The sequence below is a fragment of the Nerophis lumbriciformis genome, linkage group LG03, assembly GCF_033978685.3.
Source record: "Nerophis lumbriciformis linkage group LG03, RoL_Nlum_v2.1, whole genome shotgun sequence".
Classification (NCBI taxonomy): Eukaryota; Metazoa; Chordata; class Actinopteri; order Syngnathiformes; family Syngnathidae; genus Nerophis; species Nerophis lumbriciformis.
Window position 1 is genome coordinate 26,357,501 of NC_084550.2, and position 14,143 is coordinate 26,371,643.

At 40.5% G+C, this 14,143-nt stretch overlaps 1 protein-coding gene across 2 annotated transcripts in view; it reads right to left on the reverse strand.

The window, feature by feature from the left end:
- Positions 1–14,143, reverse strand: part of slc6a9 (solute carrier family 6 member 9) — a 187,210-nt gene that overhangs the window by 130,092 nt on the left and 42,975 nt on the right. Inside the window, exon 1 of one of the 2 annotated variants that reach the window (XM_061936101.1) lies at positions 8,114–8,358. The exons of the other annotated variant lie outside the window; for it this stretch is intronic. Coding sequence (XP_061792085.1) covers positions 8,114–8,155 — 42 coding nt within the window. The 5' untranslated portion in view covers positions 8,156–8,358. Of the gene's footprint in view, positions 1–8,113; positions 8,359–14,143 lie in introns of those variants that run through there. 2 annotated transcript variants of the gene reach the window in all.

A 14,143-nucleotide genomic window follows, 5' to 3' on the forward strand; every position in this document is an offset into this window, starting at 1 on the left:
AGGTGGTCTGTCAATGTTTTTAGAACTCTATGGGACATTGTAACTTTTGGTATTAGTGTTCCTGGAAAAAAAACTACAGGTATTTACAGCTAAATGTGTGTATTTCATTTATACACACATACACATTTGGCCCACAGACCCATTTTTTCTCTCAATCTCCCATTTCTCGGCGCGCGCTTTGCGCATAAGCCCGAAAGTGCGCGTGTTTGCCCGCCAGACCTCAGCGGTCGGAAACAGGAGACAAGAACTTTTGTTTCCACCTCATAAATACGCCGTTTATCTTCGACCCGGCAGAGGATTTAATTGTTTCCGAGTCTTTCAAAGTCCGCCTGTTTATTACACTTTGCATTCATATTTTGCTGTTTTGTTGCATTTTTGTTGTGTTTTGCTTGATTGTAAAATATACACAGCTATGGAAGAGCTGGTTTGATGTTCATATGTTGTTAATATTCAGTGTTTTATTGTTCGTAGGTAATATTGTAAATCCCACTTTCTTCACTTTAATGTACATTTTGGGTGTCCCGTTCAGTAAAAAACTGTAAAATTCCATTTCGCTTTTTTGAGGTGGTTGGTTTTTAGAACTCTATGGGACATTGTGACTTTTGGTATTAGTGTTCCTGAAAAAACAACAACAGGTATTTACAGCTAAAAGTGTATATATCATTTATACACACATACACATTTGGCCCCCAGACCCATTTTTTCTCTCAAACTCCCATTTCTCGGCGCGCGCTTTGCGCATAAGCCGCGAAAGTGCGTGCGTTTGCCCGCAGACTTCAGCGGTAGGAAACAGGAGACAAGAACTTTTGTTTCCACCTCGTAAATACGGTGTTTATCTTCGACCCGGCAGAGGATTTAATTGTTTCCGAGTCTTTCAAAGTCCGCCTGTTTGTTACACTTTGCATTCATATTTTGCTGTTTTGTTACATTTTTGTTGTGTTTTGCTTGATTTGTAAAATATACACAGCTATAGAAGAGCTGGTCTGATGTTCATAGGTTGTTAATATTCAGTGTTTTATTGTTTGTAGCTAATATTGTAAATCCCACTTTCTTCACTTTAATGTAAATTTTGGGTGTCCCGTTCAGTAAAATTCTGTAAAATTCTATTTCGTTTTTTTGAGGTGGCCGGTTTTTAGAACTCTATGGGACATTGTGACTTTTGGTATTAGTGTTCTTGGGAAAAAAAAACAGGTATTTACAGCTAAAAGTGTATAGATCATTTATACACACATACACATTTATATATTTATACACACCCCAGATCCATTTTTTCTCTCCATCTCCCATTTCTCGGCGCGCGCTTTGCGCATAAGCCTCGAAAGTGCGCGTGTTTGCCCGCAGACCTCAGCGGTCGGAAACAGGAGACAAGAACTTTTGTTTCCACCTCGTAAATACGGCATTTATCTTCGACCCGGCAGAGGATTTAATTGTTTCCGAGTCTTTCAAAGTCCGCCTGTTTATTACACTTTGCATTCATATTTTGCTGTTTTGTTACATTTTGTTGTGTTTTGCTTGATTGTAAAATATACACAGCTATGGAAGAGCTGGTCTGATGTTCATATGTTGTTAATATTCAGTGTTTTATTGTTTATAGTTAATATTGTAAATCCCACTTTTTTTATTTTAATGTACATTTTGGGTGTTCCGTTTAGTAAAAAACTGTAAAATTCCATTTCGTTTTTTTTCAGGTGGTCTGTCAATGTTTTTAGAACTCTATCGGACATTGTAACTTTTGGTATTAGTGTTCCTGGAAAAAAAAAACTACAGGTATTTACAGCTAAATGTGTATATATCATTTCCACACACATACACATTGGCCCCCCCTGACACATTTGTTTCTCTCAATGTGGCCCCCAAGTCAAAATATTTGACGATGTGGGCAAATATATTCTACTCAAGACAAAAAAATGAAAACGAAAAGAATTTCCGACACCCGTGTAAGCCACGCCGACCATTTCTCGGTGCGCACTTTACGCATAAGCCGCGAAATTGCGCGCGTTTGCCCGCAGACTTCAGCGGTCGGAAACAGGAGACAAGAACTTTTGTTTCCACCTCGTAAATACGCCGTTTAATTGTTTCCGAGTCTTTCAAAGTCCGCCTGTTTATTACACTTTGCATTCATATTTTGCTGTTTTGTTACATTTTTGTTGTGTTTTGCTTGATTGTAAAATATACACAGCTATGGAAGAGCTGGTCTGATGTTCATATGTTGTTAATATTCAGTGTTTTATTGTTCGTAGGTAATATTGTAAATCCCACTTAAAAGATGAGCGATGTTCATATGTTGTTAATATTCAGTGCTTTATTGTTCGTAGCTAATATTGTAAATCCAACTTTCTTTATTTTAATGTACATTTTGGGTTTCCCGTTCAGTAAAAAACTGTAAAATTCCATTCTGTTTTTTTGAGGTGGTCGGTTTTTAGAACTCTTTGGGACATTGTGACTTTTGGTGTTAGTGTTCCTCAAAAAAAACTACAGGTATTTACAGCTAAATGTTATATATAATTTCCACACACATACATATTTGGCCCCCGGACCCATTTTTTTCTCTCAATGTGGCCCCCGAGTCAACACATTTGCCCATCAAAGATGTGGGCAAATATATTCTAGTCAAGACAATAAAATGAAAACAAGATGAATTTCTGCAACGCCGACCATTTCTTGGCGCGCGCTTTGCGCATAAGCCCGAAAGTGCGCGTGTTTGCCCACCAAACCTCAGCGGTCGGAAACGAGAGACAAGAACTTTTGTTTCCACCTCGTAAATACGGCATTCATCTTCGACCTGGCAGAGGATTTAATTGTTTCCGAGTCTTTCAAAGTCCGCCTGTTTATTACACTTTGCATTCATATTTTTCTGTTTTGTTAAATTTTGTTGTGTTTTGCTTGATTATAAAATATACACAGCTATGGAAGAGCTGGTCTGATGTTCATAGGTTGTTAATATTCAGTGTTTTATTGTTCATAGCTAATATTGTAAGTCCCACTTTCTTCACTTTAATGTACATTTTGGGTGTCCCGTTTAGTAAAAAACTGTAAAATTCCATTCTGTTTTTTTGAGGTGGTCGGTTTTTAGAACTCTTTGGGACATTGTGACTTTTGGTATTAGTGTTCCTGAAAAAAAACTACAGGTATTTACAGCTACATGTGTATATATAATTTCCACACACATACATATTAGGCCCCCGGACCCATTTTTTTCTCTCAATTTGGCCCCCGAGTCAACATATTTGCCAAGCTCCGGTCAAAGATGTGGGCAAATATATTCTAGTCAAGACAATAAAATGAAAACAAGATGAATTTCTGCAACGCCGACCATTTCTCGGCGCGCGCTTTGCGCATAAGCCGCGAAAGTGCGCGTGTTTGCCCGCAGACCTCAGCGGTCGGAAACAGGAGACAAGAACTTTTGTTTCCACCTCGTAAATACGCCGTTTATCTTCGACCCGGCAGAGGATTTAATTGTTTCCGAGTCTTTCAAAGTCCGCCTGTTTATTACACTTTGCATTCATATTTTGCTGTTTTGTTAAATTTTGTTGTGTTTTGCTTGATTATAAAATATACACAGCTGTGGAAGAGCTGGTCTGATGTTCATATGTTGTTAATATTCAGTGTTTTATTGTTCATAGGTAATATTGTAAATCCCACTTTCTTCACTTTAATGTACATTTTGGGTGTCCCATTCAGTAAAAAACTGTAAAATTCCATTTTGTTTTTTTGAGGTGGTCGGTTTTTAGAACTCTATGGGACATTGTGACTTTTGGTATTAGTGTTCCTGGAAAAACTACAGGTATTTACAGCTAAATGTGTATATATCATTTATACACACGTACACATTTAGCCCCCAGACCCATTTTTTTCTCTCAATCTCCCATTTCCCGGCGCGCGCTTTGCGCATAAGCCGCGAAAGTACGCGAGTTTGCCCGCCAGACCTCAGCGGTCGGAAACAGGCGACAAGAACTTTTGTTTCCACCTCGTAAATACGGCGTTTATCTTCGACCCGGCAGAGCATTTAATTGTTTCCGAGTCTTTCAAAGTCCGCCTGTTTGTTACACTTTGCATTCATATTTTGCTGTTTTGTTACATTTTGTTGTGTTTTGCTTGATTGTAAAATATACACAGCTATGGAAGAGCTGGTCTGATGTTCATATGTTGTTAATATTCAGTGTTTTATTGTTCATAGCTAATATTGTAAATCCCACTTTCTTCACTTTAATGTACATTTTGGGTGTCCCGTTCAGTAAAAAACTGTAAAATTCCATTTCGTTTTTTTGAGGTGGTCAGTTTTTAGAACTCTATGGGACATTGTGACTTTTGGTATTAGTGTTCCTGAAAAAAACCCAGGTATTTACAGCTAAAAGTGTATATATCATTTATACACACATACACATTTATATATTTATACACACCCCAGACCCATTTTTTCTCTCAATCTCCCATTTCTCGGCGCGCGCTTTGCGCATAAGCCGCGAAAGTGCGCGTGTTTGCCCGCCAGACCTCAGCGGTCGGAAACAGGAGACAAGAACTTTTGTTTCCACCTCGTAAATACGGCATTTATCTTCGACCCGGCCGAGGATTTAATTGTTTCCGAGTCTTTCAAAATCTGCCTGTTTATTACACTTTGCATTCATATTTTGTGGCTTGTGCAGCCCTTTGAGACACTTGTGATTTAGGGCTATATAAATAAACATTGATTGATTGATTGATTGATATTTTGCTGTTTTGTTACATTTTTGTTGTGTTTTGCTTGATTGTAAAATATACACAGCTATGGAAGAGCTGGTCTGATGTTCATATGTTGTTAATATTCAGTGTTTTATTGTTCATAGCTAATATTGTAAATCCCACTTTCTTCACTTTAATCTACATTTTGGGTGTCCCGTTTAGTAAAAAATATGTAAAATTCCATTCCGTTTTTTTGAGGTGGTCGGTTTTTAGAACTCTATGGGACATTGTGACTTTTGGTATTAGTGTTCCTGAAAAAAACTACAGGTATTTACAGCTAAATGTGTATATATCATTTATACACACATACACATTTGGCCCCCAGACCCATTTTTTCTCTCAAACTCCCATTTCTCGGCGCGCGCTTTGCGCATAAGCCGCAAAAGTGCGCGTGTTTGCCCGCAGACCTCAGCGGTCGGAAACGGGAGACAAGAACTTTTGTTTCCACCTCGTAAATACGCCGTTTATCTTCGACCCGGCAGAGGATTTAATTGTTTCCGAGTCTGTCAAAGTCCGCCTGTTTATTACACTTTGCATTCATATTTTGCTGTTTTGTTACATTTTTGTTGTGTTTTGCTTGATTGTAAAATATACACAGCTATGGAAGAGCTGGTCTGATGTTCATAGGTTGTTAATATTCAGTGTTTTATTGTTCGTAGCTAATATTGTAAATCCCACTTTCTTCACTTTAATGTACATTTTGGGTGTCCCGTTTAGTAAAAAACTGTACAATTCCATTCCGTTTTTTTGAGGTGGTCGGTTTTTAGAACTCTATGGGACATTGTGACTTTTGGTATTAGTGTTCCTGGAAAAAAACAACAGGTATTTACAGTTAAAAGTGTATATATCATTTATACACACATACACTTTTGGCCCTCAGACCAATTTTTTCTCTCAATCTCCCATTTCTCGGCGCGCGCTTTGCGCATAAGCCGCGAAAGTGCGCGTGTTTGCCCGCCAGACCTCCGCGGTCGGAAACAGGAGACAAGAACTTTTGTTTCCACCTCGTAAATACGCCGTTTATCTTCGACCCGGCAGAGGATTTAATTGTTTCCGAGTCTTTCAAAGTCCGCCTGTTTATTACACTTTGCATTCATATTTTGCTGTTTTGTTACATTTTTGTTGTGTTTAGCCTGTTTGTAAAATATACACAGCTATGGAAGAGCTGGTCTGTTGTTCATATGTTGTTAATATTCAGTGTTTTATTGTTCGTAGGTAATATTGTTAATCCCACTTTCTTCACTTTAATGTACATTTTGGGTGTTCCGTTTAGTAAAAAACTGTAAAATTCCATTCCATTTTTTTTCAGGTGGTCTGTCAATGTTTTTAGAACTCTATGGGACATTGTAACTTTTGGCATTAGTGTTCCTGGAAAAAACAACAGCTAAATGTGTATATATCATTTCCACACACATACACATTGGCGCCCCCAGACACATTTGTTTCTCTCAATGTGGCCCCCGAGTCAAAATATTTGACGATGTGGGCAAATATATTCTAGTCAAGACAAAAAAATTAAAACAAAAAGAATTTCTGACACCCGTGTAAGCCACGCCGACCATTTCTCGGTGCGCGCTTTGCGCATAAGCCGCGAAATTGCGCGCGTTTGCCCGCAGACCTCAGCGGTCGGAAACAGGAGACAAGAACTTTTGTTTCCACCTCGTAAATACGCCGTTTAATTGTTTCCGAGTCTTTCAAAGTCCGCCTGTTTATAACACTTTGCATTCATATGTTGCTGTTTTGTTACATTTTGTTGTGTTTTGCTTGATTGTAAAATATACACAGCTATGGAAGAGCTGGTCTGATGTTCATATGTTGTTAATATTCAGTGTTATATTGTTCGTAGCTAATATTGTAAATCCCACTTTCTTCACTTTAATGTACATTTTAGGTGTCCCGTTTAGTAAAAAACTGTAAAATTCCATTCCGTTTTTTTGAGGTGGTCGGTTTTTAGAACTCTATGGGACATTGTGCCTTTTGGTATTAGTGTTCCTGAAAAAAACTACAGGTATTTACAGGTAAATGTGTATATATCATTTATACACACATACACATTTGGCCCCCAGACACATTTTTTCTCTCAATCTCCCATTTCTTGGCGCGCGCTTTGTGCATAAGCCCGAAAGTGCGTGCGTTTGCCCGCAGACTTCAGCGGTCGGAAACAGGAGACAAGAACTTTTGTTTCCACCTCGTAAATACGCCGTTTATCTTCGACCCGGCAGAGGATTTAATTGTTTTCGAGTCTTTCAAAGTCCGCCTGTTTATTACACTTTGCATTCATATTTTGCTGTTTTGTTACATTTTGTTGTGTTTTGCTTGATTGTAAAATATACACAGCTATGGAAGAGCTGGTCTGATGTTCATAGGTTGTTAATATTCAGTGTTTTATTGTTCGTAGGTAATATTGTAAATCCCACTTTCTTCACTTTAATGTACATTTTGGGTGTCCCGTTTAGTAAAAAACTGTAAAATTCCATTCCGTTTTTTTGAGGTGGTCGGTTTTTAGAACTCTATGGGACATTGTGACTTTTGGTATTAGTGTTCCTGGAAAAACAACAACAGGTATTTACAGCTAAAAGTGTATATATCATTTATACACACATACACATTTATATATTTATACACACCCCAGACCCATTTTTTCCTCTCAATCTCCCATTTCTCGGCGCGCGCTTTGCGCATAAGCCCGAAAGTGCGCGTGTTTGCCCGCCAGACCTCCGCAATCGGAAACAGGAGACAAGAACTTTTGTTTCCACCTCGTAAATACGCCGTTTATCTTCGACCCAGCAGAGGATTTAATTGTTTCCGAGTCTTTCCAAGTCCGCCCTGTGCCAGTGTGTTTGATGACAGCGGCTTGTGGACGGGCGGCGGGGAGGGAGGGCACTTGGGGGGCATAAATATCTCCCCTTTTTCCGGACCCTTCCGCTCCTCTCCTCCGTCACCCTCTTTCACACACACGGCGGGTCCGGCCCACTTCCTTAGCGCTCCCCGTCTCTCACGGCCGGCGCCCGGACTTCCCACTGCAATTACTTATAAGAACTTTTCAGCGCCGCCACACGTGGTCGGGTTTTTAAAGAGCTGCGTCCCCCCCTCCCCGCCAGGCGCGGGGGGCATTGAGTCGTCACAGACCCCCTGAATGATCACTGAAAAATAAGGCGGCGGAGACAATAGCTCGTCTTGATGAATTCAATTCTTTCGGGAGCCTGTACCGTTGTCCGGGCAGCTCCGGCACCCGACAATACCTTCTTTGATACGGGCGCTTCAACTCGCCCGCTCCTATAAACTACTCCCAACCGCGTCCAAACTCCGACTTGAACGCGATTCACCGCCCGGAACCGTACCCTCCGTGGGGGTATGGCGACACGTGTGTAAAAAAAACCCGGCGTGGACTGACCTGGTCGGCGGTGCAAGCGGCGATGGCGTTGGATTCGGACATGGTGCGACGCTGTGATCCGGTGGTGCTAATCTGCCGGCTCCGGTAGGTTCCGTCATCCACACCTTGCCTTTCAGCGAATGAGGGGGGAGAAAACGCAGGATTCGCTCCCTTTTGCCCAGGCTTGATTAATGCGGAATTACTTTCACCTCATTTCATCCGATGAAGCTCTGCTTCCTCTCTCTCTCTCTCTCTCTCTCTCTCTCCCGATCCACAACACCCGCACCGCCCCCAAAACCTCCTTCAGTGGTCCCGGTTCTCCCTCCCTTTCGCACTTGCAGTGTGTACCCACTCTCTCTCTCGCTCTACTCGTGATTTACCTCCCCCTTTTTTTTGCCCCCGTATTTCGGCAATACGCACCCTCCCTGCTTACCACCACTTCTGTCCAGCTCCTACGCTCGCTGAGCAAGGAAAAAAAAAAACATCCCCGAGTCCTTTCTTCCTCGACATCCCCAATGAATAGCCTGTTGTCACTCCGGCACCTATGCAGAATGCAGAAGAGGGGAGGAAGGACGGGTGTTGGAGAGAAGCCGGGTGTTGGACTTCTAAACCGGGGGGTTGTCCAAACTACCACCCGCAAGCTTAATAAGGGATCTACACCTTTTTTTATTGCAGCAAATTTGCCACCGTCATGTGAAAAAAAAAAAACGTTATTAAACAAGGATTTTACACATAAAGACAGCACAGCATGTACTTGTATGACCCGACCCAAACAACCCACTCATGGCGTTAACCGCAACCGACCGAACATGTGGTCACACATAACTGAATTTTGTGAATACTATAAAAAAGAAAAAAAAATGTCCAAACACTACACATAATTCTAAATGACACCCATTTAAATACGGTACAATGCATGATGGGAAAAAAACGCAGTTTAATTGCTGCATATTTGCCACCGTCATGTGAAAAAAAACGTTATTAAACAAGGATTTTACACATAAAGACAGCACAGCATGTACTTGTATGACCCGACCCAAACAACCCACTCATGGCGTTAACCGCAACCGACCGAACAAGTCAACACACGTGGTCACACATCACACAGAATTTTGTGAATACTATTAAAAAAATACAAAATAAATGTCCAAACACTACACATAATTCAAAATGACACCCATTTAAATCCGGTACAATGCATGATGGGAAAAAAACGCAGTTTAATTGCTGCATATTTGCCACCGTCATGTGAAAAAAAAACGTTATTAGACAAGGATTTTACACATAAAGACAGCACAGCATGTACTTGTATGACCCGACCCAAACAACCCACTCATGGCGTTAACTGCAACCGACCGAACAAGTCAATACACGTGGTTACACATAACACAGAATTTTGTGAATACTATTAAACAAAATTTTAAAAAATGTCCAAACACTGCACATAATTCAAAATGACACCCATTTAAATCCGGTACAATGCATGATGGGAAAAAACACAGTTTAATTGCTGCATATTTGCCATCGTCATGTGAACGAAAAACGTTATTAAACAAGGATTTTACACATAAAGACAGCACAGCATGTACTTGTATGACCTGACCCAAACAACCCACTCATGGCGTTAACCGCAACCGACCGAACAAGTCAACACGCGTGGTCACACATCACACTGAATTTTGTGAATACTATAAAAAAAAAATAAAAAAATGTCCAAACACTACACATAATTCAAAATGACACCCATTTAAATCCGGTACAATGCATGATGGGAAAAACGCCGTTAAATTGCTGCAAATTTGCCACCATCAAGTGAGAAACATCCGGTTATTAAAGAAGGATTTTACACATAAGCGCAGCATGTACTTGTAAGACCCGACCCAAACAACCCACTCATGGCGTTAACCGCAACCGACCGAACAAGTCAACACACGTGGTCACACATCACACAGAATTTTGTGAATACTTTAAAAATATATTTTTTTAAAGTCCAAATACTACACATAATTCAAAATGACACCCATTTAAGTCCGGTACAATGCATGATGGGAAAAACACAGTTTAAAAAAAGTTAAAGTACCCAGGACTGTCACACACACACACACACTAGGTGTGGCAAAATTATTCTCTGCATTTGACCCATCACCCTTGATCACCCCCTGGGAGGTGAGGGGAGCAGTGAGCAGCAGCGGGTGCTGCGCCCGGGAATCATTTTTGGTGATTTAACCCCCCAATTCCAACCCTTGATGCTGAGTGTCAAGCAGGTGAGGTAAGCAGGGAGGTAATGGGTCCCATTTTTATAGTCTTTGGTATGACCTAGTTTCTGCAAATTTGCCACCGTCAAGTGAGAAACATCCGGTGATTAAACAAGGATTTTACACATAAGCACAGCATGTACTGAGATGACCCGACCCAAACAACCCACTCATGGCGTTAACCACAACCGACCGAACAAGTCAACACACGTGGTCACACATGACACAGAATTTTGTGAATACTATTAAAAATAAATAAATAAATAAAAAATGTCCAAACACCGCACATAATTGAAAGTGACACGCATTTATATCCGGTACAATGCATGATGGGAAAGACTTAGTTTAGTTGCTGCAAATTTATATATATATACATATGTATACATACATACATATATATATATATATATATATATATATATATATATATATATACACATAAATATATGTATATATATATACATAAATATATGTATATGTGTGTGTGTGTATGTAAATATATATATATATATATATGTATATATATATGTATATATGTATATATATATATATATATATATATATACATACACACACACATATACATATATATATATATACATAAATATATGTATATATATATATATATATATGTATGTGTGTGTGTGTGTGTGTATGTAAATATATATATATATATGTATGTATGTATGTATGTATGTATGTATGTATGTATGTATGTCTGTGTGTATGTAAATATATATATATATATATACATATATATATATATATATATATATGTATATATATATATATGTATGTATATATATATATGTATATAAATATATGTATATATGTATATGTGTATTTAGTTACTTTACGTGCAGTCGGCTAAAAGCATATTCTTTGCCCCCAAGTCAAAAAGTTAGTACAGGCCAGTTCTAAAGTGAGTGGCAGAGTAGTATGACGAGTTAAAGTTAAAAAGTTAAAGTTAAAGTACCAATGATTGTCACACACACACTAGGTGTGGCGAAATTATTCTCTGCATTTAACCCATCACCCTTGATCACCCCCTGGGAGGTGAGGGGAGCAGTGGGCAGCAGCGGTGGCCGCGCCCGGGAATCATTTTTGGTGATTTAACCCCCAATTCCAACCCTTGATACTGAGTGCCAAGCAGGGAGGTAATGGGTCCCATTTTTATAGTCTTTGATATGACTCGGCCGGGGTTTGAACCCACAACCTACCGATCTCAGGGCGGACACTCTAGCCACTAGGCCACTGAGTCTGCAGCATCGTTGGGCCGCCGCCAAGCTCCCTTTTCTTCCGACAGATTGAAGTTAGGAGACCAAATAAAAGCCCACAGGCCTCGCATCCGACTCGTCTGCCACCTTCAACCTTTCTCTCCCGCTTCTTCCCTGTTTTCAGAGGCAGCTGCTGCAACGCTGCAGACCACCAACACATCCCCTTTCAGCCACTTGACTCTTCCAAATCCTCGTCTGTCTCCACAACCTGACATTGCCAATGCCCCCCCTGCACACACACACACACACACACACACACACACACACACACACACACACACACACACACACACACACACACACACACACACACTTGTATTTCGTACCTTCTGGAGACCTGAGAAAAAAGCTTCCCTCTTTAGGACCAGCCTTTCTAGATATATAAAGACGTGTATTTACAACATTAATAATATATACACAGAGCCGGCCCAAGGCATAAGCGTACTAAGCGCTTGCTTAGGGCCCCGCGGCCACTAGGGGGCCCCCAAAAGCAATTAACAAAAAAATTCTTATTTTTAATTTTTTGTATGTACGAGTCTGACTGATGATTTCTAAATTATCAAAGATATATTATTGTACAAAAACACAATTTTAGGTCAACAGATTGCTGCTGCTGATCTAGGCCTAGTGATTCTTCCTGCCTCTCTTTAAATGTAAAGCTGCCTCTGCTGCACCTGTGACGTTTGCCGCCTGCTATGGCGTCAGTGCGTCACATTAGTGCCAAAAATCCGAGCGCATAAAAACTGTTATCGCGCGCTGATTCTCCACTTCATGCGCGCGCGCGACACCCTTTTGCGCGCGTGTGGTGCCTTTTTGCGCGCGCGCCGTCTCGGTCTGTGCGCTGGCATGTTTCGTTTTGGCACTTCTTTCTGATTGGTCAGGCGAAAAATGCTCAGAGCCAATCAGAAGTATAGCAGGGCGGGTCATTGTCAATATGTATCAAGATTGTTATAGGCGCAAAGTTTTCACTTCTTCTTGAACATTTGTTTTCTAATTTATGGAATTTCTTTTGATTCAGCCATAAAATTAATGAAATAATCTTTGAATTTTGTTTTTAAAATGTTAAAAATAGCCTTTTAATAATGTATTCTGAAACAGTTTAAAATAATCAGAGAACTGACTAACACTGACCCTACACAACTATGTTGCACAATTAAGTCTTTTTTTTTTATAGCGAAAGAGGTAATTTCAACAGGTACAGCATCCTATGTCATATCCAGGGGCACCGAAAAGGGGGGGGGTAAAGGAGACGGATTCTAGGGGCCCATGATGGAGGGGGGCCCAGAGAGGCCCCTAATGATGATGAAATTATAATACAGAAAAAATAATGACACTGTGTTGGGGGCCCTGTAAAGATTTTTTACATGGGGCCCAAAATCCCTAGCGGCGCCCCTGTTCATATCTACATGTAATAAGATTTGTAACAAGGCAAACCGTTTGAAAATTGGTCGAAAATCGAGCAAGTTATGGTAATTTAATTAGTACATGTACCATTGACATCAATGTAATGATTGAGGCTAGATGTCCGAGGTAAGATGGCTACAACGTTGCTACGCTGGAGAATCATTGGTCATATGAAAAATGCTCAGTGCCAATCAGAAAGGAGGGGCCGTCTAAGCATACCCGCCCCCAAAGTGCCAAAAAGAAACATGACAGCGCGAGGAGAGATGCCAGGAGTACACAGAGAGCGCACAGACCGAGACGGCGCGCGCGCAGAAAGGCACCGCGCGCGCAAAAGGGTGTCGCGCGCGCGCACGAAGTGGAGAATCAGCGCGCGATAACAGTTTTTATGCGTTCGGATTTTTGGCACTAATGTGACGCCATATCTTTCCTCTCAGATTCAGACAGGACTGAGCAGGTGATCAGAGGACCACTGTCTATTAAGGAGAACTTTTCATTCCCCAAACGGCATGATGGCCGAAGTTTTCATTATCATTATACCTACAGACAGCTAGTCAATGGGGAAAAAGTCAAGCGTAGCTGGCTGACTTATTCAAGAAGTAAAGATGCAGTCTATTGCTTTTGCTGCAAATTATTTTCCAAAAAGTCCTTAAAACTGGCAGCCGAGGGACAGCGGGATTGGGTCAACATAGGTGCACTGCTGAAACAGCATGAAAACAGTGAAGATCATTGTAGCAACATGGTGAAATGGAAGGAATTTGCCTTGCGTCTTTCAAAGGGGAAAACTATTGATGAATTTAACTTCAGTAGACTGCGCTCTCTTTGTACAAAGTAAACATTAAATATGAACAATTAACTAAAAATATAAACTAGTAATTAAAGACTAATATGTACAAGACTGATGAGACAAGATGACACTTTTACTGTAAATACAAAGCTTTATCACTTGGACTGTTCAACCCCAGGCCACTCTTGTAGCTGAATGTTTTCTACATTTTAAGATTAGGAACCATATGTGGCACTCTGGACTTCATTCGTTCATTCATTGGTATTATTTATGTTCTTAACTGGGCCACCCCCATATCTTTATAAATGACATGTCATTTGTAAAGACATGG